Below are 25,090 nucleotides of genomic sequence, written 5' to 3'. Positions count from 1 at the left end.
TCAATCTAATGACTGCAGCACACTATTTCTTTGTAACAAAGTAGCAAAACTGATGTGGCCATCTTAGAACCATTTTAGGGTATACAAATATGTTGGTAAACATTAAAGGTCATATGTTTTTAGATGCACCAGTGGTAGATGTTTCCCTTAGTCTGTTTTGTGTGTGTTCTTTTTACATGAGTGAGGGACATGCGCTACAACTTGCACATTATGGACAGCAATTGCACATTATGGTCACCCACACCAATTCTCCCGAGTCCTGGTCCACATCTTCATCATCATCTGTGGACAAGTCCTACTAAAAGACTCCGTAGAGAGGACCATCACATAACTGCTTGAAACACAATGGATAGTATTCTCACTTTCATAAATTTTAACACTCTTCGTGGATGAAAGGCTGCAACAATCAAATTCTTGAAGATGGTGGAACATATGACTTACTCTATTTGTTTTTTAACAGCAAAGTTTTTGTGTTTAGTTAATGATCTATGTTGTTGTGCTCTTCAGTACAAAGACTGGTTTGATGTGGCTTTCCATGCTGCCTTATCCTTCTGAATCTGTTTACTGTATTAATCTCTTTGGCTCCCTCTAAGTTTTTAACTTCCCACATTTCCCAATAATACTAAATTGGTGATCCCTTAACATCTCAAAATGTGTCCTATCAACCTATCTCTACTTTTAATCAAGTTGTACTTCAAATTTCTTGTCTTCCCCTATACTATTCAGCACCTCCTAACAGTTATATGATCTACCCATCTAATCTTTAGCATTCTTCTGTAGCACCACATTTCAGAAACTTCTATTCTCTTCTCGTCTAAACTGTTTATTGTCCATGTTTCACTTCCTTACATGACTTTACTCCAGAAAAATACCTTCAGAAAAGATATACAAAATATTCTAAAATAAACAGTGCATACCTTCAAAATCACTGATGCTCCTTTCACCTCAATTATTTTTGAGAAATTCACTGGAGGGAGGACATTCTCGGACTTTCTCATAATAACTGGCTAAAATGTTCCGACAGCAACTCAAGAGCATGTGGAAACAGAACTGGATTCTTGCAAACAGCATCATGAAGACCTAAAAGAAAAATTAATAACAATGTTTTATCAAATTAAAACATGAATTACAGCACAGTTAAACCCTCACTAAACTGCTGTGAACTTTCACAGTATAGGCATGGAAAAATAAGTTACAGAACATCACATATATGTACACCAGGGTGACAAAAGTCATGGTATACTGTCCAACATTGTGTCGGCCTCCTTTTGCCTGGGATATTGCAGCAACTCCTCTTAAGTCCCTCACATAAATACTGAGCCATACTGCCTCTATAGCCGTCCAATAAATTGCCAAAGTGCTGCTCGTGCAGGATTTTGTGCACAAACTGACCTCCTTATTATAGGGTGGCCGACTCATTCATTTGAGTTATCCAGAATGTTCTTCAAACCAATCACAACTGTGGCCTGATGACATGTTGCATTGTCATCTATAAAAATTCCATCACTGTTTGAGAATACGAAGTCCACGAATGGCTACAAATGGTCTTCAAGTAGCCAAACATAACCACTTCCAGTCAATGATTGGTTCAGTTGAACAAGAGGACTCAGTACATTCCACGAACACACAGAACTCGTCACTAAGGAGCTACCACCAGCTTCCACAATGCCTTGTTGACAACTTTGGTCCATGGCCTTGTAGGACCTGTGGAACACTCTAACACAGCGTCAGCTCTTATCAACTGAAATCAGGAGTCATCTGACAGGCCATGGTTTCCAGTCACAAGCCAAGTAGAGGCACTGCAAGTGATTATGTACTTTAGTAATGGCACTCGTCTGTTGCCATAGCCCATTAACACGAAATTTCGCCACACTGTTATAACATGTATGCCCCATATCAATTTTTGCAGTTATTTCACACAGTGTTGTTAGCGCTGACATTTCTACACAAACACCACTGCTCTTGGTTGTCAAATGAATGCCGTCTGCCACTGCAGTGTCTGTGGTAAGAGCTAATGCATGAACTTCGGTATTCTCAGGACATTCTTGATACTGTATCTCAGAATATTGAATTCCCTAACAATTTCCAAAATAGAATGTCCCAAGCAGCTAGCTTCAACTACCATTCCGCATTCAAATCTTAATTCCTGTCATGTGGCCATTATCACATCAGAAACCTTTTCACATGATCACCTGAGTACAAGTGACAGCTCCACAAATGCGCTCTTCTTTCATACCTTGTGTACATGATATTACCACCATCTGTATATGTGCATATCCCAATCCCATGGGAGGAGGAGAGTAGTGTTTAATGTCTCATCGACAATGAGGTCATTAAGCGATGGCGCACAGGCTCGGAATAAGGAATGATGGAGAAGGAAAGTGGCCATAGCCATTTCAAAGGAACCATCCCAGCATTTGCCTTAAGCAATTTAGGAAATCACAGGAAACCTAAATCAGGATGGCTGGATGCGGGTTTGAACTGTCGTCCCCCCAAATGCACTATCCCACGACTTTTGTCACCTCACTATATAATGCAGCAGACAAGACAAACACTAGATCTCAGAGAGTCATAGACGGATGCAGAATGTGGGAGAGGAGATCATAACAACATGGTCCATTTGGGCACTAAATAAACATAGGTAAGCTAGTGCTGTTGCTGGTTGGTGGTAACCCGTGGACACAGATAAATAACAACAATCTGAAACCGTTACACTCGACCGAAGACCAATAATGAGACAAGAACAGCCAATTTGTTCTAACGGAATGAAAAGCATTACAGTTCCAGAGAACCACAACTTCCTAGTTCAGTGACAGATATGGCAGCTAGCATACTGGGATATCCCGCACCAAGCAGGTCAGTATCACAAGTGACGTGTTAGGCATATTAGACAATATTTAAGCCACATGCACTATATTCAGGTAGAAAAGTCTGTCTTTAACCTCCACAAGTCAGAAAGATGCACCCTAATAGGTACAAACTGTGGTTACTAATGTGTCATAAGCAAAGAGCAAACTGACATAATACATAAATAAATTATTGTGAATCTGAGAAGCTCTACATCATAGTTCTCTTTCATGTTGTTAACACATAGGTGGCACCAGATTTTTGCTGAAGTCTCCACGTTTGATGTAATGCACATTGGTTTACTTGAACATTTTAGATGCTCCTATTTTCTTATTACCCAGAGGATACCACCTGTCATATTCTTGTGAGCAGAAAACCACTTTTCTTCAATTATATGGTACTTCTATTATTTCTAACTGATGTTGAACTAGTGATACACTCTGTAACTATCACTTCTATTACAAATGTTACTTTCAATGGGATCTTTTCTTAAAAAAAAAAAAAAAGAGGAAGACGTTCTTGTTTCAAAATATGCTTCATTAAAAATTATACTATAATACTTTGAAACAAGTTGGCAAAATAAATACATGTAACAGTTGCACAATGAAATTATTTTTCCTCACGTCGACATCTACATCCACACTCTGCAAATCACCAAGGAATGCATGGTTGGGGATACATCCAGTACCAGTCACATGTTGTACATTGGAAGAGAAACTACTTCATTGCTTCTGTGTGTCAAGTAACCTGTTCAATTATGTCCTTGGCTGTAGTATATTGCTAAATTCCTTACCGTATATATCACTGATCACTGAACCTTCATAAGTAGGCTTTTGCAGAATAGCTGACATCTATCTACAAGCAACTACCGTATTTACTCGAATCTAAGCCGCACTTTTTTCCGGTTTTTGTAATCCAAAAAACCGACTGCAGCTTAGAATCGGGTGCTACGAGGAAGTTCTGAAAAATGTTGGTAGGTGCCGCCACAACTAACCTCTGCGTCAGTAAATAAATTTAAAAAACGGTGGAAGACGAGCTTTTTTTTCCTCCACTCTGAGTTTCGACCACTGCCTATTCATACATTATCCAATGAAGTAAATACAAAGTCCATATTGTTCATCTTCGAATGTAGCAGCATTTCAACGTACTACGAAAATCCGACTGGCAAGACTGCCAGTATGGCCGACTCTGCGTTCTGAATTTTTTCCTACCTGTGAGAAGAGATGGTTGCTAATAGGAACTTTTATGAATTGTGAATCACATACAGTATTCTCGTCACCATAATAATAATAATAATAATAATAATATAAACATTTTGCCATGTACTCTTTCGTGTTTGCTGCTATCTCATTTAAATCCTGTCTGCCTAATAAACTACGAAACTAGAGTGAGACAACAGCAAACGCGGAAGAATATACATATCATGTCATGTTTATATTCATATTATTCTTATGCCGAATAGTGATACAGTCAGAAATGAAGCACGGCAATTGATTAGATTTTTAAATCTAAGATGACTAATTTCTGTGCAGAATGTAATGTACTAAAGAGGTGTCTGCAAAGATTTTCAAATGGAGAAAAATTTTCGCTAAACTCCCGTTCAGATCATCATCTATCATATGCAGTCTATTATTTGGTTCTTGTCGATCATTATCAAAGAAAGCAGCAGTGTAAGTAGCAACAACTAGCAGTCTCTTGCCATCGTTTCGCTAATGAGCCGATTCTCTCTCTCTCTCTCTCTCTCTCTCTCTCTCTCTCTCTCTCTCTCTCTCTCTCTTTTAAAAAAACTGTAAGCGGCGGTAGTGAAGCCATGCCGCGAGCGGCGACAGGTCGTAAACATTCATTATCAGAAAGCGACAAACAATGCATGACACAGTACAGTAATGCATTTTCAGCTTTGAGTGACGTAAACACCTATAACAAAGAACGGCACTTATCAGATCAAAGAAAAATAAGCGATCAATGCAAACCAGACGAAGCACATGAAAAAAGAAGGGTACCCGTATAAATACGGACGGAGCGCCTGACGTGTAGCAACGGTTACCTGGTAAAGCTTAACTGCTAAGCCTACGACTCGAACCAAACTACTATAGCTGTATCGTCATTCATTCGACCTAAATTGTGTCTCATATTACAATGGACCAACTTTGTTTCGATTTGGAGGTGCGGCCTAAACTTTTCTCTCCCCTTGAATTTCGAGTCTCAGATTTCAGGTGCGACTTAGATCCGAGAAAATTTTTTTTCCTCGATTTCGAGTCTCCTTTTTCAGGTGCGGCTTGGATTCGAGTGCGGCTTAAATTCGAGTAAATACGGTATTAGTTCAGGTTTCTCAGTATTTCTGTAATTCTCTTCTGGGAGGAATACGAACTTGTAACCACTTACATGGCACTTCTTTGTATACATTCAATGTCACCTATTAGTCCTATTTGGTATGACTCCCACACACTCACGCAATATTAAAAAACGAGATGCTAAAGTGTTTTGTAAGTAATCTTCTTTGCAGACTATCCACGTTTTCCCAGTATCCTCCCAAAGAATCATAATTTGCTACCTGCATTGTCTATGCAGCCTTTCAGTCTCATAAGTTCATTGGCCTACTAAAGCACCTGGTTGTAACATGCTACACAATATACCTTCCACCACACAGAGTTCCAACTGTTCTACTTATCTAATAACTCCATTTTACAAAGAAGAAATGTTAGTTAACATCTTGAATTGTGAATATCTGATTTTTTTTCCTTGTAAAACTTGCAGAACTCTAAAGTATGTAACATATCCTATATAATACAATCTTAGTTATTTGCAAGACGACATTATACTACTATTTATGTAACCTTAATACATGTAATCACATACAGTGTGGCAGACAGAACATCAAGGAATCCAAAATGACACACAAAATTGGGATATCTACTTCACTACACACACAGTTATTTCTAGTCCAAAAGAAAGACTTACTTAAGCTCACTCTCAAGCACTCTTTTGACATCTAACACATTTTATATGGGCTTACTCAAATAAGCAATTAAAGGATGTAAATTGGGTAAGCAGTAAACACCTGTGTACCCGAAATATGCAACAATTAACTAGTTATTAATGTACAAACAAAGGGTCTCTCAGCAATACAAATTAATAAAACCTACTTGGGTCTCCAGCCATATCAGTTCTTCCAGAGCACAGCTGTTTGACTTCTTATATGGCAGACAATGTTTTGACCACATGAAATGCTTTGCAATGGGAAGCACCTTAACTCTATTCACAGCAATCCTTTTCAAGCACAAATTTGAGTACACCACATTAGAAGATGGTTGGTTGGTTAGTTTCATCTTCCATGGATCATTTCACACGATATATCGTAACCATGTGGTGTCATATTACATTCACATCGCAAACTAACATTTAAATTGCAAACATGGCTACATGCTGAACTTTTTATTTAATGTTTACTTATTTATTTTTAATATACAGATGTGAGTCACTAATTTCTACCCTCCATCTTTTGCATACACAATAACAAAAATTCTTCTATGGAATTGAAGGAGTTTTCAAGGAGAAACTATTTCAGTTTGTTTTCAATTTTTACTTTGCAGTTTATCATGTTTTACAACTATGGGTAAGCGATCAAAAATTTTTGTTGCAGTATTGTGCACCCTATTCTGTGTTTAAGGGTAGTCTTAATGTGGAGTAATGAATGCCATTTTTCCTTCTGGTATTTTAATTATGCACATCATTGTTCCTTTTAAAGTGTACTGGATTATTTAGAACAAACTTCATGAGGGAATAAATACACTGTGAAGCAGTAGTAAGAACACTCAACTCTTTCAAAAGATGTTTACAAAAAGATCAAGGGTGAGCACATGTTATTCTTACAGCACATTGTTGAACAGTGAAAACTTACTTTCTAAAAGATGAGTTACCCAGAACATTATTCTGTATGATATTATTGAATGAAAATGTGTAAACTATGTCAACTTAATGATTCTCCTCCCCCCCCCCCCCCCCATAAGATCTGCAATGTTTCTATATACAAATGTGTCTGAGTCATTTTAGGGAGTTCCAAAATGTGCTCTTTCCTGTCTAAATTCTCACTGATATGGACACCTACGAATTTTGAAATTTCCACCCTGTTTATTATTTCCTCATCATGCATTAAACTTATCACTAGTGTACTGCCCCTAGTTGTGCAGAACTGAATATGTCACCTTTTTGAAATTGAGTGTGAGACCATTCACTCCAGGAAAGCCACATGAAGAGCAGCAGATTTGTAACCTAGCCAAATTTACATGAAACAATGTCAAAAATCTTGAAACATCTGAACAGAATATATGACAACATCAAGTTCATGACTGAAGAAGACATAGAGAGGCCTTGCTGTTTCCTGATGTCCTTGCCCATCCAAAAACAAACTGTCTCAGCCATAAGCACAACCACCATCATTTGACACAGAAGCACAATATTCCTGTGATCCTAGTGCACTGTGCAAAAGCCATCTCAGATGGTAAGAATTTGCCATGAAACCTCAGCCCGTTTCAGAAAGTCTGAATGAAAATAGCTACAACTGTTGCCAGATTTTGTAGGCAACTTTTTGTAAGATGCACAAGCAAAACACCCTTAAGTAACAGAGCCAGAAACATGCATTTTTGTAGCTCAGTGACAGGGAGTATTGGGTGGCTCCTAAAGACAACATATTAAAAATCAGCCTTCAGGCCATTGGCAATAGGTCAACAGGCCAAAAAGCCTGTGAAGGATAATACAGGAGTCAGAAAGCCGGGAATATATAAGACACAATGGTTATCGAACTGAAATTAATGAGATATTTCTCATTTTGAGGACAAACTGTTTCTGGATAGCATAATAAAAGAAATGACTGAAATTAAAATACTGGAAAATAACCTCAAAAAAGTCATTGGCCTGTAATTTAGTATTGTATGGGATCTGGCAATCATAAGATTGAAGTTGGCATGGCAGATGTGGGGTGCAAATGCTGCACTGACACCACATAAATAAGTACTATTATAAAAAGATGAGGCCACTGACAACAGGCTGAGGAGGAAGAAACCAACTGTTCGAAAAGCTAAGATAAGTTCCTTTCCATTTTTATGTGTCTATCAAAAGTACTTATAATTTCACCACCCCGAAAGTTTTTACTGGCCATCATCAAATCTGTCTCTTTGTGATTTTATTAACTGATTATTGTATTTTTATCATCAATAAAACAAACTAAAATAATAAAAATAATGGTTAAATTTAGGAAATACATGTTAACATGAATTTATAATATGACATTCAATAACAGACCAGCAAGTAAAGGCTTGTGGGCAGTTCGCACAGGCAGCAGCCACAGCTCACGGTTGTCCCTCTGCTGCATGCTGTAACATTGTCCCAGTCAACCTATGCTGCGTGCTGTAAAATTGTCCCATTCAAACAGAAGGCGTGTGCCCATACTAGACCACTCTTTCCCAGAGCCAGCAGCTGGCAGGTCGTAATTTTCTACAGAATCCATGGTAGCCAAGTGTGGGTAATATCAGAAGAAACTAAGAAATTAATTTATTTTGTGCATGTAAATACATTTGTGAATGGTACCCGACATATCAAATACATAAGTGTGCCAAAAAAGATGTCAGCATGATAGAAAAAGGAGCCTGTCTGAATCAAATAGGTATTAATTTATCCCATGTATTCATAAATTAATGCATACTTGTATACTATGTACTGTCACAAGAATTTTGTTCAATTGAACGTACATGTAAAGGTTGGGAAATTAAGTTTTCTTCTTCTTCTTCTTCTTCTTCTTCTTATACTTGCACAAACTTACAGACAACAATTTCATATCACAATTATCCTGTGCAGAAACTAGGCTTCTATTTAGTTATAATACAGTATCATTCTGCAGAATCATTTGATAAAACCTTGGCTACCTTATTGTAACCACCATTAAACAACTAGATCATTGCACCCTGAATACACTCTGATCACACCAACAGCATGTTCTGCCCATGAGGGAAGCCTACTCTCTGTATGACAGAACTTATACCCCAGAAAGTACACATCATCCTCTATAGATAACGTCAAATATTTTACCTTGATAGAGACAAAGCCTGACAGAAGACTGTTGCATGAAGCACCTTCTTAAGATATTTAGCAGCTCTATACATGTTGCTTCATTGCCCAAACTGCCTACCTCCTGATGTACATCTACCTGGAAAGAAACAACATTTTACTTTTCACTGAAAAATGACAGTGAGCAAGATTATTTTTTTTATAAAAAAAGAATGAACCCTATCATCAAATTTATTTAATGTCACAGACAAAGACATTCAAAATGTTTGAACATTTCCTCATGATAATGGTTGCCTGTCTTTTCCGAATTTGCTCCAGACAGAGGAATGAACCATGAGACTACACATGCCATCACTAACGAGGATCATTCTCTAAAGTACTGTCATTCCTTTCAATTACCATGAATAAATTCTGCATATATGTGAAGGGTGTGCCCTACCTTATCCTTTGCCAATACTTGACCACAAGGACTACCCCTGCAAGCTCCGTTTATTGATGGTGACCAATAAATAACCTAAAAGCTGTGGGGACATGCAATAAGAAACAGAAAAAGCTATAAAAATTTATTTTTAAAATTCATAATTATTTAGATCAGATAAGAACCTAGGGAACTTAAGTGTCTCCATACATTTATTAATTTTTCACTTTACCAAGAGTCATAACACAATGGTTAACAGGAGTAGGTACTTCAATGAAGGTAGAAAGCAGTGTGTGACCTTAGGTCAATATTCACTTCTTTATAATGGCTACAAACCTTAGCCTTGAAGACTGTGTGTTATTAAGCCAAAATTATTGTAGCCATATTGCTTCCGTATAAATTTCTGCTTATGGTTATGATTATATTTGTAACTAACAATATAGTTTATCAGTGAAAACAATTTTTGAAAATATAGTGTAACTGGGTAGGTACAAAATCTACTCACCAAGAGGCAGCAGGAGAACACATACATGTAAAAGTTATGAAATTAAGTTTCAGAGCCAGTGTTGTCTTCTTCTGGCAGAAGGGCTGAAGGAGAAGGAAGAGGGATCAAGAAAAAAGGCTAGCGAGGCTTAGAAAATGGGAAGAGTTTGGAAAATTCGGCCAGAATGCCAGTTCAGGGGAGACAGAGGAATACATTATAATATAGTTTCATTTATCAGTATATAGAAGCACTGAACACAGCGACGTCATTTAAGAATGACCAGGTTGAATGCACTGAGAAAGCTATCGGTACCGACTGAGGCATTCGGTTTCTCTAAATACACCTGCTCCGTTTGTAACATTACGCATATTTAGGTGAGCTAATCGGCTGTCCAATATTGGTACGACAGACAAGTTGAGTAATGGCTAAGTTACAACTCTTTAAGTTTTGAGAATAACTCATAGCATTAATGCAAATCTGGATACATTGGCAACACAACAATATTTCAATATCTTTAAAACTACAAAAGATAATATTTCATAGAGAATAAACATTTACATAATGGACATCTGAATTAACAAACAATATCTCAGATGATAGCACTGCATATAGCTATCAGCCATAAAAGCTATTTATCTGTACCTACTTTATTTATTGATTTACAATGTCTTCTATATCTTTTTACTTCACAAATGTCTGTCAGAACATCGTATTCTCCACAACTACACAGCAAATGAATACTGTATGACTACCTCACATTTTGTCATACTTGTGTAGTTATTTAATGAACAGCCTACTATACAGTCAGGTACTTTAAATGTTGATAGCAGGTGCTATTAAGAGCTAAAAGAACTATTAAGAACCAAAAGACAATTCTGTCAAGAAGGCATCAACAATTGTTTAAACAATATATGAGGAAAAGCTGTTGTCATTTGTAGTGAGTGCACTTTCACAAATATACTGGCTTATTTATTTATGGACAAATCTTTATTTACAATTAGTGTAAATTACCTGAATGTGGCAGAATGTTGTCACATATTAACTTAGTACAGAAAGTAGTCATTTTGAGTCATATCTGTAGAGCTTAAGGACGATGAATTTTTGGTGGAGATGGCCTTCAGACAATGGAAAAGCAGATGGTAGTGAAACACTTTGGGAGTCAAGTAGAGACTACGACTTTTATAGTGACGAGCTCAAGGGAGTGATTCTGTACTCTTTTAAGGCGAGTGCTGCAAGGAGGTAGACCTGCCTGTGGTAATGAAGGTGTTTGATCCTAGGCAGCGAATAGCCACTACCATGCTTTAACTTCTTAAGTAACTTATATTTTCAGAGATCTGAATGTGCTCCATTGTAGGACTCTAACTTTTTTGGCTTGTGCTACGAGACTGAGGATAGACAGAGTATGAATTACTATTCTTTGTATCACGTGATGATTTGTGAATCATCATGTAGAACTCTGAATTTTTCTGAGCTGGTGAATATTTTGTGTTTTGTGATTATGAAATGGACATCATTTTCGTGCATGTTCGATGACAATTTAGTTTGGGAATTTTGCAATCATTCTCTTAACATGCTCAATGTAACTTTACTGCATTTCATAAGGATATTATCTGTATGAATTTTCACCGAATATTGTAGGACTTCTTCCCGTTTATTTGATATGTCCTTTCTTGAATAAACATTATTCAACACATTTCTCCATCATCTACATAAATTACAGATGTCAGAAAAGAACACTCATTATTAAATTAGTCAATTAAATTTTAATTTGTCTTTCTGTATATTTTATTAACTCACAATTCTAGCTATTGCATAGACTATTTGACTGCACAGGATCACATCTATAGATCATTATTTGCATTTAATTAGCTACAAGGCATGAAAGTAGACATGCACAGCTTCACCCTATGACTAATCGAGCTATTCCTTTTAAAGAGAGCCATGTACAGCCCAAATACCTAAGGTACAAACTATCACAGGTAAAGAAGCAACTGGTTTGCTCATGTGGGATGTTGTTTAGAAGAGCAACTACTCAGTAGGAACCATTAGGTACTATTGCATCTTCAGCCAAGTCTTCTTAGAGTAAATAATTAATAGGCCTAATAAAATTGAGTCTGGCAGGTGTCCTAGAGGTCACACACTAATGATTATCTCATAGCAATACAGATTAAACTCCTCAGCATGTTTTTCACATTGAGATCAAAGTGCTTTTTATTTAACAGCTTCAACAGTGTCCATGACCAGATGACTGCACTAAGATTCACATTTTGTATAATGTGCTATACTCGTCCACTACATCTACTGGTGACAAAGTAACTTGTCAGAAAATGATGGAGGTATTCATTGGGAACCCCAGGTTTGCCATACTCAAACTGAGACATAACTGATCAAGCTCCCTAAGCTGCTCACCTGTTACACCACACAATTAACACAGTTTGTGAAAATGTTAAATTTTTTGTTACAAATTTGAATCTACAATTAAAGACTTGGTAAAGAAAATAAGACGTATAAAAATCTTCCTGTATGACAAAGCACTTTACATGTTTAAAACTAGGAAAAACAATTATTCTTCCATTGCACCAAGTTATTTTATTTGTGCAGAAACATATTTAAAAGTCACATTAAAATGTAACACTGCTAATTCAGTTTCAATAATTTTAATATCAAAGTGTACACTAACGTGTTTCATACACCGGAGATTGTAATGGATTATAATAACCCTGCCATTACACAGTTACTGAATTATATAATGGGAAATATCTAATATGTTCAGAGTCAACAACTGGCTGAACCCAAAAGTGATAGAAAGAACAAACCTGTGACAGAGAGCCAAGTCCCATTGAATCAGTATCTCCCTGACTGCAACTCGTTTGGCTCAGGGCAACAAGGCTTTTAACATCCATGTGTTTTAGAAATAGCAGCAATCCAGAGACAGCCATTTTTCTTGTTTCAACATTCCTATACATTATTAAAAAGACAAAATGTTAGGTAAACAACATTACACACACACACACACACACACACACACACACACACACACACACACACACACACACACACACACAGCTACATTAGCAGAGCACTGAAGCTAAATTGGAATGAGTGGGTGTGGTGTTAGCAAGCCTGCCCTTGCACAGGCAGGGGAAATTGAGAAGAAATACAATGAGGTGGAGAGACCCCACAATGAAAACCCACAGCCAAATTCCTAAAAATCATTGTGAACTGTATGAAAGAAGGCACTTTTTATTGTATTGTATATTAAGATATTTTCCTCTTTCAGTGATAGGCAGAAAATTGGAAGAATGGCTGCTTGTGAAACTCTGTGTAATGTGATATTTGCCTATTTTTTTCTGTATATTCTCTACAGTACAGATATACAACAGGCTGAAGAATATTCATACTTTCTACCCTGGTAGATGTTTCTTGAAGTCTTCTGGGCAGATTTTCCCCAAATTCACAGCATATTTTTTTGAGTGACTACCAATTACACTTTTTCAACCTTTCTGCTACACTACCTCGACAGTCAAAGAAGCCTGTGATTATTTGCATCAGTCCCTTCTTTGCATAAGCTCAATGTCTTCTGTTTGTTACATCTGGTTTGAGTCTTTATATACTCCAGCAGTACTGAAGTCAGAATAGCACATGTAACTTGTACATTTGCATGCAATCACTTTCGTAGACATACACCAGTGAATGGTAGTGTACTAAGTTCTTTACCTACAACTAAGCCATTGTGGTCACTCCACTCCAAATCTCTGTGATCATTGCTCCCAGACATTTGTAGGCTATGATCAATTATAGGTGTGACTCATTAATTTGGTAGTTGAAGGATATCACACCTTCACATTTCATGAAGTGCACAACTCTGTGCTCCTTACAGTAAGAAATAGTTGCTATCCTTTGCATCAGGCTGATACTTTATTGATATCTAGCTGCATATTACTGCCACCTCCCCCTTTTAATAGAATTCCCTCATGAATGACAACCATCTGCGAAAGGTTTGGGATGAAACTATCCTCTAATTTGCTATCAGCAATGGTCCCTTCTGACATACCAGATATTCTTTAATGTCTGAAGAGGACTCTCAATCAAGGAAAGCATGCTGCATCCCGTCTGTCAGGAAATTTTCGAACTAGTCACAAATCTGCGTGGATATCTCATAAGAACCTATTTTCCTCAGAATGTGTAAAAATGGTGCTAAATCAATAGTATTCGGAAGTTCACAAACACCAAATCAACACAGCTTCCTCCATCCATAGCACTGTGGATACTATGAGCGAGGAGACCGAGTAAAGTCTGAAATGTTCTGTGTTTTCGAATTCAATGCTGATCCCATTGAGAGGATTATTTTTTATAGGTATGTCATAATGTATGAATTCAGAATATGTTCTAGAATTCTGCTACAGACAGAGGTAAGTGATATAGTATGGTAGTTTTGTAAATCAGTTCTACGTACTTTTTTTTGTAAATAGGTGTGATATGTGCTCTTTTCCAATCACAGGTAACATATCTTTGGTCAAACCATATTAGCTCAACTATGGTTACGAGTGGGGCTAATTCACTTACAAATTTTGCACAAAATGTGACAGGGATTCTCTTGAGCCCTGGCACCTTGCTGAACGTTAGATACTTAAGCTGTTTTTCAATAAAAATCGTACTGATGACATCAGTGTTCGTAGCAGTGGTATTCTACTGAATGATGGCAGAATTCCTTGCTTTCCCTTTGCGAAGGAAAATCTGAAGACAAAATTCAATATTTCCATTTTTGTTCTGCTACTTTCTATGTCGGTTGCTGTCTTACCCATGCGTGTCCAGACACTGATTTTCTGCGTTTGAAACAGCCTTAATATATGACCAAAATGTTTTGGGTTCTGGGACATCCTGTAACAATACTTCACTGTGGTAGTTATAAAGACTGCATGCATTGCCCTTCTGGCAACCAAGCATGTTTCAACTAAAATCTTCCTATCTACAAATTTAACTGTATCAAAAGGAAAAGACTGTCAAGAAAACTCCAAAATTATGAGACAGAATTTCTGGCTAACACTCCATGAGAAATGTCAATACTCGATATAGAGACAAATAAAAGTATACCAGCTAAAACATGCTCTTGTCAGAGATCGGAGCACAAAAAGACTAAGATTTTGATAGAAAAGGAGACAATCAGCTGCATCAATCCTCACTGGCATGCAAACACATTTTTATTCTTTTAACACAGAATCCAGTCTCTCTCTGTATTGAAGCCTAATACTCAGTATCTCCCTGTTACTGCCACTGTATGTCTCTTTTTCCCAATGTCTCCTTTTTCTCCCAACTGAACCTTCTCCTGCCTGTCTCTGTTACTGTGTTCATTCTTTTCTCTCAATCTTCCTTCTTAGTTTCCTTCTATGTCATTTCCACTGTCTCTCTGTCCCACTGCCATTCTCTTTGTCCCATTCTTTGTCTCCCATTGCCACTGTACCTTTCTATCTCACTTAGTCTGCTGTCTTTTTCTTCAACTACCATCACTCCTCCCCCCATGTCCTGGATTGGTTTGCTCACATTTTCGACCCCAAAATCATGAAACTAACATCTGGTTATGGGGGATGAGAAAAATGGGCTATTTTTTTAATTACAAAGTTCGCTGGTCTGAGGCAGGGGGTGCTTAGCAGAGCCGCCAAACCTATGTAAGGTCTTCAATCATCTCTCTTTTTCATTTCCACTGTCTGCCTTCATCGATCTCCCTCTCACTATCACTGTCACTGACTCTCTCCCACCACCACTCCCCCCCCCCCTCTTGGCACCCCCTCTCCCCCTTCCCCCACCCCAAAAGCACGGATATGTTCCCATAGCAAAATTTTTTTGTGAGGACAGCAAAATGAGGATTGAGGCAGCTGGTCCCCCTCTTTTCTGTAAGAGTCTTTTGAAGAGGAGCATACTCTTTTTTTTTGCTCAGATAGAAGCATTTTTAAGCTGGTTCCCTTCTTTTCCATGTTAGAGCAGGATGCACTGCTTATATAAAACAAATTCTGTAGTTCAGTAAAGTTTTAACAGTTTATTTATACAATCCACCACATTACATACTTTGACACATATAAACCAAAAATATGTATGCATAACATAGGTTAAAACGAGATAATTTCCCATCCAACCTCAGTTCAGATGATGATGATGATGATGATGATGATTTGGGTTGAGCAGATGCTTGACATCATAGTCATCAGCGCCCTGACGAAAAGTCAACATGAAATCTCATAGGTGGGGACGAAGGCTGTCCCCACCTGCGGAGCAGTTTATAACGTACTAAAGTCTGCCATCCTTCCCCACCAGTTTAGGGATGAGGCCTGACAGTTCACAAAACTCCACCACTGTGTTAACACTGGTATCGGTATCTGCAAGGATGGTGGGCACACCTCCAGCGAGACTGAGGGCTGCACTAATATCAGTATACAGGACACACGTAGCCACAATATGCTGAATGGAAAGCGGCACACCACGAACTTCACAGAAGGGTGGATCCTCCCACCAGAGGAGGAAACCATGTGTGAAAGGGCTATGCCCGATGTGCAGTCTGATAAAAAAAACCTCCTTCCAGTGGCGAGGCTGACAAGCAGTCCGCCAAGCCTTTGTGGTCGATTTGAGCAACCGCAGTTTGTTGTCTGACACCTGCAACCACTCAGTCTCCCACTGACGCATGATGCATCTGTCAGAAAATGAGATAATGGTGTGCAACGGGATGGGACACTGATAGACAGCACCATCCCAACATGTTTCCTTGGCAGCTTTATCAGCCATGTCATTACCCTGAATCCCAATGTGGCCAGGTACCCAGCAAAATATCACCTCCTTGCCACAGCATGGGAGGCGCTGTAAGGAGTCATTGATGAGCTTAATCAGTGGGTCTACCGGATACCAACCCCAGTTCACTTCACACTACATAAAAAGAAATGCACAATATTTGCAGGCTACACTAACAGTATACCAAAAAAAAAATGCAGTGTCTAATTTGCAAGTAAAAAGAATATCATATGACAAAATAATTTTTTGTAAGGACCTTATGCCGCCAGGTGCTGCCACCAAATAATTTCCAGGTCAAGGCAGCCTGTACAGGTGTGCAGTCATTATATTGAGACAGTGCATCAAAGTTTTGTTGGTGAAAAAACGCCGACTAAAAACACTGTTTGGTGACCTCAGAATGCTTGCAATGACTCCAAAACCATTGCCATGTGTTCACTACATCCTACACTATGCCTCAAAGTGGATATTATAAGCATATCTTACATGAATGAATACGGTAACAGAACTTCTGGCTCTCGCTAACGGACAGCGATATGGAAAACAGTGTCAAAGTACCCCGAGATCATCATCTTATGAACATATGGTAAAAATTTCTACGATTTGCCATGAATAAAAATTATAGAAGTGGCTATTGTCACTACTGGGCTAGCTTCTGGAACTCACAGCTGGAAAAGCTAGGACAGTGTATGTACTTTTACGTGTGCCTATTGGCAGTACTAACAGTTCTCCAGAAGGTAAGTGGTGCCAGCAATTCCGTCTCATAATTTCAAGAGTGAAATAGTGTATACACATGCAAGACTGCCCCACAGGGCATACAGTGAAGAAGTAATGTGAGAAAATCCACACAAATTATGAAGTGTGTGTCAAGTCTCTCCTCCCTTTGTGTGTATCAGCTCATATTCTATTTCCATCTTTCTTTAAGAAGCTCTTGACATTAAATCAAATGTTATTAAAATGATTTTTTGGTTCATTTGGGCTTCACCTTTTCTCATCATTTTCAAATATAATTTCCGTCTTCACCCAAACATAATACACGAGAATTTGTAAAACTGGAATCACAAAAGATAAATAAATTTAAGCATTATTCTTCTATATTAACATGAGAAATTAAAATCTAATCAATATAACAATTAACGGCAACAATAGACACTGTACGGCATAATGAAATGATTCTTAGTTTCAGACTGTTCAAGCACTTTAAGGAGAAACAAATTTAAAATAAAGTGTTTTTTAATGGTAAATTGTTCAGAATAAATAAATCTTGTACGTAAAAAATGGTACCTGCACCTACCTACTATACATGCTCTTACGAAGAATTATGGTTAAGGTTGTTCGTAATGAAGAGCTGTCTCTGAGAAGTGGTAATATTGCTCGAATTAGCTCAGTGGCAATTTTTTCAGGTAAGAAACCCAAATTATCTAATAGTTGAATGATACCCGAGACAGAATCAGCCATTCCAATGCGAGCTTCTGCACACAGCTTTCTCAGACAAGCTACAAGCAATTGAAGACCAATTGAAAAACATTGCACCAACGAAAATAAGAAAATTGAACACCAACAGCTTTTTGGTAACACAAAAAGTGTGATACTTACAAATATATTGTATGTTCTTATGGTCCAATATTTGCTGCAAAAGCTGTTGAACAATTTCAGTTGTCACATCTGGTTGTTTTTTAGCAACAGTTACCAAAATGTATCTCGCCAGTGTCCAAATTTTATCTGGTTTTCCTTCCATACTCTTCATCTTTGTCACACTTAGTAAAACAAAACTGAATTTTATAAGCCCAGAAATAACTCTATCTCTTTCACGAATGCTGTAAAATAAAATTGACAAAACATAATATTGCAATAAAATTCACAACATCTGAATATGCACAAGTGGTATAATTAGGTATAACCATAAATGATGATGTGACATATGCATACAGTAAGGTCACAGCAAATTAGACATACATGTCACATATAGAGCAAGACAGTATTATTACCGATTTATTTCATTAGTATTTGCCAGTTCTAGAACAGAAAGAAAGGCAGCAATGAGCTTAGATTTGACATCAGAGCATGAGTTATTCTGCAAGCAATTGCAGCAACACTTAATACAATTCACTGAAACATAATACCCAGAATGAAGTAACGATGTTTCACTTTGTACACATAACCATAACAAAAATGAACATAAAGCCAGAAAAGAAGAAATTAGATTTCATCTTATTATTCATTTACCACATGAAAATGAAGATGTAACTGACCTAATCTACAGTGACAAAATTCACAACGACAGTAAATCTAAAAAATAGAGGTACCTTTTTACTACGTAACATTTAACTTTTGAGAGAGAATTTGAAGTTACATGCTGCTATTGGAAGCACATCATGCAGGCCACATTAGTTAATGTGAAGTTCAAGTACAGATAGGAACAACTAGTAGCCAAACGTGTTTATCTATACTCATGTTGAAGAAAGTAAAGGCAAGAATCATGTCAAGAAATACAGATTAAATTATGTTTCATTGCATAGGTCATACTACTGCTGAAGGCAAAGCAGCACTTAAGTGTCATGTCACAACAGTTTTGTTGGGTATCAGAAGATTATATTTATATCATCCAACCATAAATGTTCAGTTCTTGAAGTTACAAGTAGTTGTTAAGACAGCAGAACGTTGTAAATTAAAAACTGACAATTCTGAGCTACACATTTCTAGATGCTAAAAAATGTCTTACCCATAAGATGAAAAGCCTCTTATATCAAAACAGGTCATTTTCAATAGTAAAGTATCAAAACCTTATATCGTGTAACATTCAAATCTTAAGGTACAAAAAACTTGTATCTTAGAAGAATTTTTTGCTTGGAAATTTATCGCACTACTTTCATTATAGACATCTAGAAATTTCAAGTATACTGCCAGAATTGTTCTCACCCGCAAACAAACTTTCAGTGTCTACTAACTTAAATGCAAGTAATTCAGAAGACACTGACTTTATAGATTTGGGTACGAGTTGTGAGACTGCTACCACAGATGGAATCTTAAGGCTCAGAAGTAGATTATCTGAGCCAAGATGGTGTGCAGCAGATATTGTTACTTATAGTTTCTGGCTTAGTGTCTCCTTAAAGTAGTACAGCTCGTATCAATTAAAAATTGTATTATTAGAAAAATTTTCTTCTTTGTTTTCTGTAAAATACATGTTTTTAAGATATGAGGTTTTCCTACCTTAACGATGAATTGTAGAAATAGCCTTTTTAGAAGCTGAAGGCATTGTGGTATCACTTGGGTCACATTACTTCAACTAGTCGCAAAAGTGGTGTCAAATCAAAAGACTTGCTCTACCCGACAGGAGATCCTAGTCACACGACGTTTATTTCATTCAACAAATCTTTGTGACAACCCTCTTAAGTGTGTGGTAATCACAACCACTAAGGACTGGTTTTTGTCTACTGTTACTCTTTGCTGATATCTTGCTCAAGGAAAGTGTACTGTCATTACTACCTTGAATGAAGTTGTTTGGTAGCACCACGGAAGCATGTGCCACGCTGCAGGAAGAGAACACTGCAGTTGTATTTGTCTCTAACTAGTTTTCCATCATGTCTAATGCGTGTTAGTTCTACTGCCATATTCACAAAGGTCTTGATTCGTTTATTGGTAACTGTGTAACTCCTTCATTTATTGCTGTTTGAGTTACAGTACCGTTGTGAAATCATGTTGGCTGTAATTTAAGTTTGCCGTTATTCAAAATTTGATTGTGTGTACGAATCACTGAAAATATTTCACTCTACAGAAAAAAATCAAAGTATGTTAGTAGTGCCATAAATAACTCAAATTATTCCCTGGAGATTTTCACTGTCTAACTTAATTTTATATGAGTTAATTGCAAGAGATTTAATGTTGCTGTTAGTAAGAGTCAATTACCATTCAAAAAACACTGTTTTTTGTTGCATTTAAGTTTATGTACTTTGTCATCTGATATACATTACAAGAAAAAAACACAACATTACTGTATTTAACATGGTTTCTACAATCTCTGAAGTTTATAACAAACTATATTCTGAAGCTGTTCTCCTCTTTGTGATGGATTCCTGTAAGTAGTAAATGATGCTTTAGGTTCTTGATCATTGCACCAATTTCAATATCATTATCTGATGCAATAGGTACAAATATTTTTCTTAGTAAGATGCTGCCTTCAGTCACAATAGCTTATTTTTCTATTTTAGCCCGATTTGTTTCACAGCTACAACTCCATTTTCATAGACTGAATTGGTATTTTTTGCAGTTACATCTGTTTAGTTCATCACCTTGATTTGGCCACAAAATATTCATCTTTTGCATCGCTGTAAAATCTGCACTTCTGCACTTGCACTTAAATAATATTATATATTTTTGGCTGTACAGTCTTACATAATCATAAATTCTTAGAGATTTTGCTGGAAGGTTCTGAGGGAAACATTCTCAAGAAGAGTGAATACAGTTAATCTAATCTGAAATGCAATCTCCGAAATATTGTGTAACAATCGGTCTCTACTTCTGTATAAACCTACATGACTATTTAAAAAAAAAAAAAAAGATTTACCTCTTTAATTCCTTTTATTTAGGTAAAAACTAATTACAACCATCCTTTTAGCTTGTTGGACAAATTGCTGAAGTTTGTGTCATGCTGTGATATCCAAATCAATTTCCTCACAATGAATTATTAACATCGTGAATGTAGTTTACATTACTGAGGAAGGATTTGCAGGAAATTGTCCCTATTTACATATTCAAATTTATTACCTAATGCCAGTTTCTGCTGTCTTGCACACATATACAAAAGGTGCACATCTAGATTTACACTGTTAAATTAGAGCCACCAAATTTGCTCTCTTATTCAATATCTTCTTATTGTGGTTACTGATACCTTGACAGAATGCACTGTATTGTAACCACATGTGTGTAAGACATACAAGCTCTACAATCCATTCTACTAAGATACCCAACGCCATGCTTATAAGAATAAAGGAGAAGACTAAACACTATGTCTTCTATTTATCTTCAAAGTAGTAAATGTAGCACAAACTGGTGAAAAACACCTGAATTCAGTAGAAGGTAATAACATAAATCTGAAAAACCTAAATAGTGACAAGTTGCTGCAAATCTTTTCTCTCTTTTGTTGCTCATTATAGTAATTTCAGTAATGATCATTATAGTCACAACAATGTGCACATGAATGTCATTATATAGTACAAAATAAAGGTAACTGACAGTCAATATTTAATGAACCTTGGAACCTTTTATTACAAAAATTTTTCTTCTAGCACCCACCCTGTGGTGTAATTGAAAGGAAACACTTATTTAGATAACTCCTGTGTGATTAAAATGTAGTCACAATTCTTCAGTGATAATCTCAAATTCAAACTGTTATTGTTTACATACCACCATAAATTGTGTGCCCAGTTCTAAAGTGTACCATAAATGTTAAGATTAAAGGCATCTTTTCCTGAGATGTGAAAGCATTAATGGGCAAAATTTAGTGATGTTACAATGTGGAATTTCATGTGCCGCAACACTGTGAAATATGACATGAAAAATCTGTCAACTTGGATTTTTGTCTTGTGGAGAAGAACATGGCCAATAAGATCCAACATCAGTATTACGTCACGAACAGTACTTGGGGGATGCCATACTGGATTGAGCAACACAGGGTTGAACTCACGCACAATAATGATTTATCAGAAGCCCATTGTGTTTCATACAATTTATTATAGTTAAATATCAAATAACAACATCTATAGTTGCAGGCTATAAATATTTTTGTATAACCTGTAAAATGAGTTGCAGCTGCGATTGTTGATAAGAGTTGTGAACTGTAATAGCAAAGGTAGCACGTTTGCGTCTGGGTACCTGAACAATCCCCCCTCCGTCCTCCTCCCATCAAAACACACACACACACACACACACACACACACACACACACACACACAGTTTACTACAGATGTATCATGACTATTGCTATCTTATGTGGTCAACAATTTTATGGAAGTACAGTATTATAATTTCCTAATGGTGGATACAGTTGCTGCAGCATTGATACACTGTGCTAAAAATAGACACTGTCTAGACATGAAACTTTTGCTGCTACAGCGATGTCTTGGTGCAACTGACAGCAATGCCCAGTAGGCAAAGACAAGAACTAAATTTGGATTTTTTAGGGTGCAAAGTTTTTTGGCATAACAAATGGCCAGGTTCACGGAACAGCCCAACTAATATTTGCAAATTACCTGTTGTTCAGCAAATGAAACACACTTCCAAAATTCACATTAGAATACTGATTATTACTGTGGAATGACAGTTATGAATTGTATGTGGTAAACTGGTCCCTGCAGTGTTAAATGGGATCTGCAAATCCAGAATCCAAATATGAGATTTATAGTCTTGGCTAGCACAATACAAAGCTTTCAATACATAACGGAGATGTATATATAATTTAGCAGCAAAGTTAAAGTTTTATGCTTTATGACAAAGTTTGATCACAGTAACATACCTGCTTTCAATTACTTTGGTGAAAACAAGCTGAATACTTAATACTTTTGGAACAATGTCTCTCAACCAAGCTGAACTGTTCCTTTTCTCCTCTTCTGTTGATGCACGAATAACTGCCAGTTTCAAAATATCAAAAGCCTGCAAAAGCAACAAAGACATAATCAGTGTAGCTCACACATTATCTGCAACAAAAATGTGACATCTTACGCAACAATACCATTTCACATAAATGTGCAAAAAAAAATAACAACAAAATCAAAAAAAGATTCTACTAATACCACGAAAGTTCATTATCTTCATATTGAACAAAATATGAGAACTATTGAAGAGACAAAAAATGCAAATTATGTGTAACTGGGAGGGAACAATTAGTAAATGAATTAGTTATTGGATACAGTCATTCATCAATACAAGCACAACTCACACACATATCGCCAGTTATCTCCGGGTACTGAAGCCTTCAGCATTGCAACTATGTCAAGACACTCCAAATGACTTCTTTAATTCCTAATCTTCAGGGAGAAGTGCTGGGTGTATCACTAAGACCCCAAGACAAACGAGCAAATCAAGTAATGGAAATGTGGATTCATCACCTTCGAAAAGGTGAAGATGCAACTATTATTAAGAAAGGTGATGCTGTGTCTATTTCTGGGACAGCAATGTTATGGTTTGTAAGGGGACAAACCATCACAGGAGTACACTATCGAAACGTCCTGACAAATTTATGGGAGGCTGTCAAGATGAAACATAATGGAAAGTTGTCCAAGGAGTGATTTTTCTCGAGGGCAACAACCGAGCTCATTCTGTACAGGACACACTCATGTGTGCTGCTTCTCTAGGCAATCAAATTTTGCCCACCCCCCTATAATGTCTTGCCATGGCACCTAGTGTACTACTTCTTCCTCTTTCATTATATGAAGAAACCATTGAATGGTAGATATTTCCAGTACGATAATGAGAATTTTCAAAGTGGAATATTTTCTGAACAGAGGAGGAGGAGGAGGAGGAGGATATTAGTGTTTAACGTCCCATCGACAACAAGGTCATTAGAGACGGAGCGCAAGCTCGGGTGAGGGAAGGATGGGGAAGGAAATCGGCCGTGCCCTTTCAAAGGAACCATCCCGGCATTTGCCTGAAGCGATTTAGGGAAATCACGGAAAACCTAAATCAGGATGGCCGGAGACGGGATTGAACCGTCGTCCTCCCGAATGCGAGTCCAGTGTGCTAACCACTGCGCCACCTCGCTCGGATCTGAACAGACAAAATGCGGAATTCTACAACGAAGTCTTTTCCAAATCATCCACAAAGATGAGGTGACTTACCGAACAAAAGCGCTGGCAGGTCGATAGACACACAAACAAACACAAACATACACACAAGATTCAAGCTTTCGCAACAAACTGTTGCCTCATCAGGAAAGAGGGAAGGAGAGGGGAAGACGAAAGGAAGTGGGTTTTAAGGGAGAGGGTAAGGAGTCATTCCAATCCCGGGAGCGGAAAGACTTACCTTAGGGGGAAAAAAGGACAGGTATACACTCGCACACACACACATATCCATCCACACATACAGACACAAGCAGACATATATATATATATATATATATATATATATATATATATATATATATATATATATATGGTGAATGTTTACAGGTCAAACAACACCCCCAAGTTTCACTGTCGTAGCCTAATTTTTGTGTGTGTGGGGGATTAAAACTATATGGCTTCAAACTCTATAAAATACTTCTAAATAAATAACTATGAAAGTATATGACATGTGAGACAGAAGAAAACTAAATACTTGACATCTACCAAAACTAAGAAAGAAGACAACCAATACGGAAACAGAAAAAAGACCTAAGACTTTCTGAACTGCTTCTGGAATGAAAAATACCGGTAAAAGAAACAAAAAGAAGAACAAGGTGTAGAAATAGTGCAGAAAATGAAACACCACTCTTATCATTTCATCAACAGAGATGATCTACATCCAAGGAGCCT

The 25,090-nt window shown here is 37.2% G+C and overlaps 1 protein-coding gene across 1 annotated transcript in view; it reads right to left on the bottom strand.

Moving 5' to 3' along the window:
• Positions 1 to 25,090, bottom strand: part of LOC124799730 (Fanconi anemia group I protein-like) — a 278,348-nt gene that overhangs the window by 161,591 nt on the left and 91,667 nt on the right. Inside the window, exons 7-12 of the mRNA XM_047262946.1 lie at positions 23,095 to 23,231; positions 18,180 to 18,400; positions 17,878 to 18,079; positions 12,626 to 12,767; positions 8,929 to 9,046; positions 1,052 to 1,080 (exon numbers count right to left, since the gene is read on the bottom strand). Of these exons, the coding sequence (XP_047118902.1) occupies positions 1,052 to 1,080; positions 8,929 to 9,046; positions 12,626 to 12,767; positions 17,878 to 18,079; positions 18,180 to 18,400; positions 23,095 to 23,231 (849 nt within the window). The remainder of the gene's footprint in view (positions 1 to 1,051; positions 1,081 to 8,928; positions 9,047 to 12,625; positions 12,768 to 17,877; positions 18,080 to 18,179; positions 18,401 to 23,094; positions 23,232 to 25,090) is intronic.

The sequence above is a fragment of the Schistocerca piceifrons genome, chromosome 1 (genome assembly GCF_021461385.2).
Source record: "Schistocerca piceifrons isolate TAMUIC-IGC-003096 chromosome 1, iqSchPice1.1, whole genome shotgun sequence".
Classification (NCBI taxonomy): Eukaryota; Metazoa; Arthropoda; class Insecta; order Orthoptera; family Acrididae; genus Schistocerca; species Schistocerca piceifrons.
Note: the sequence above shows the minus strand (reverse complement) of the source record. Positions and strands in the feature narration are given on the sequence as shown.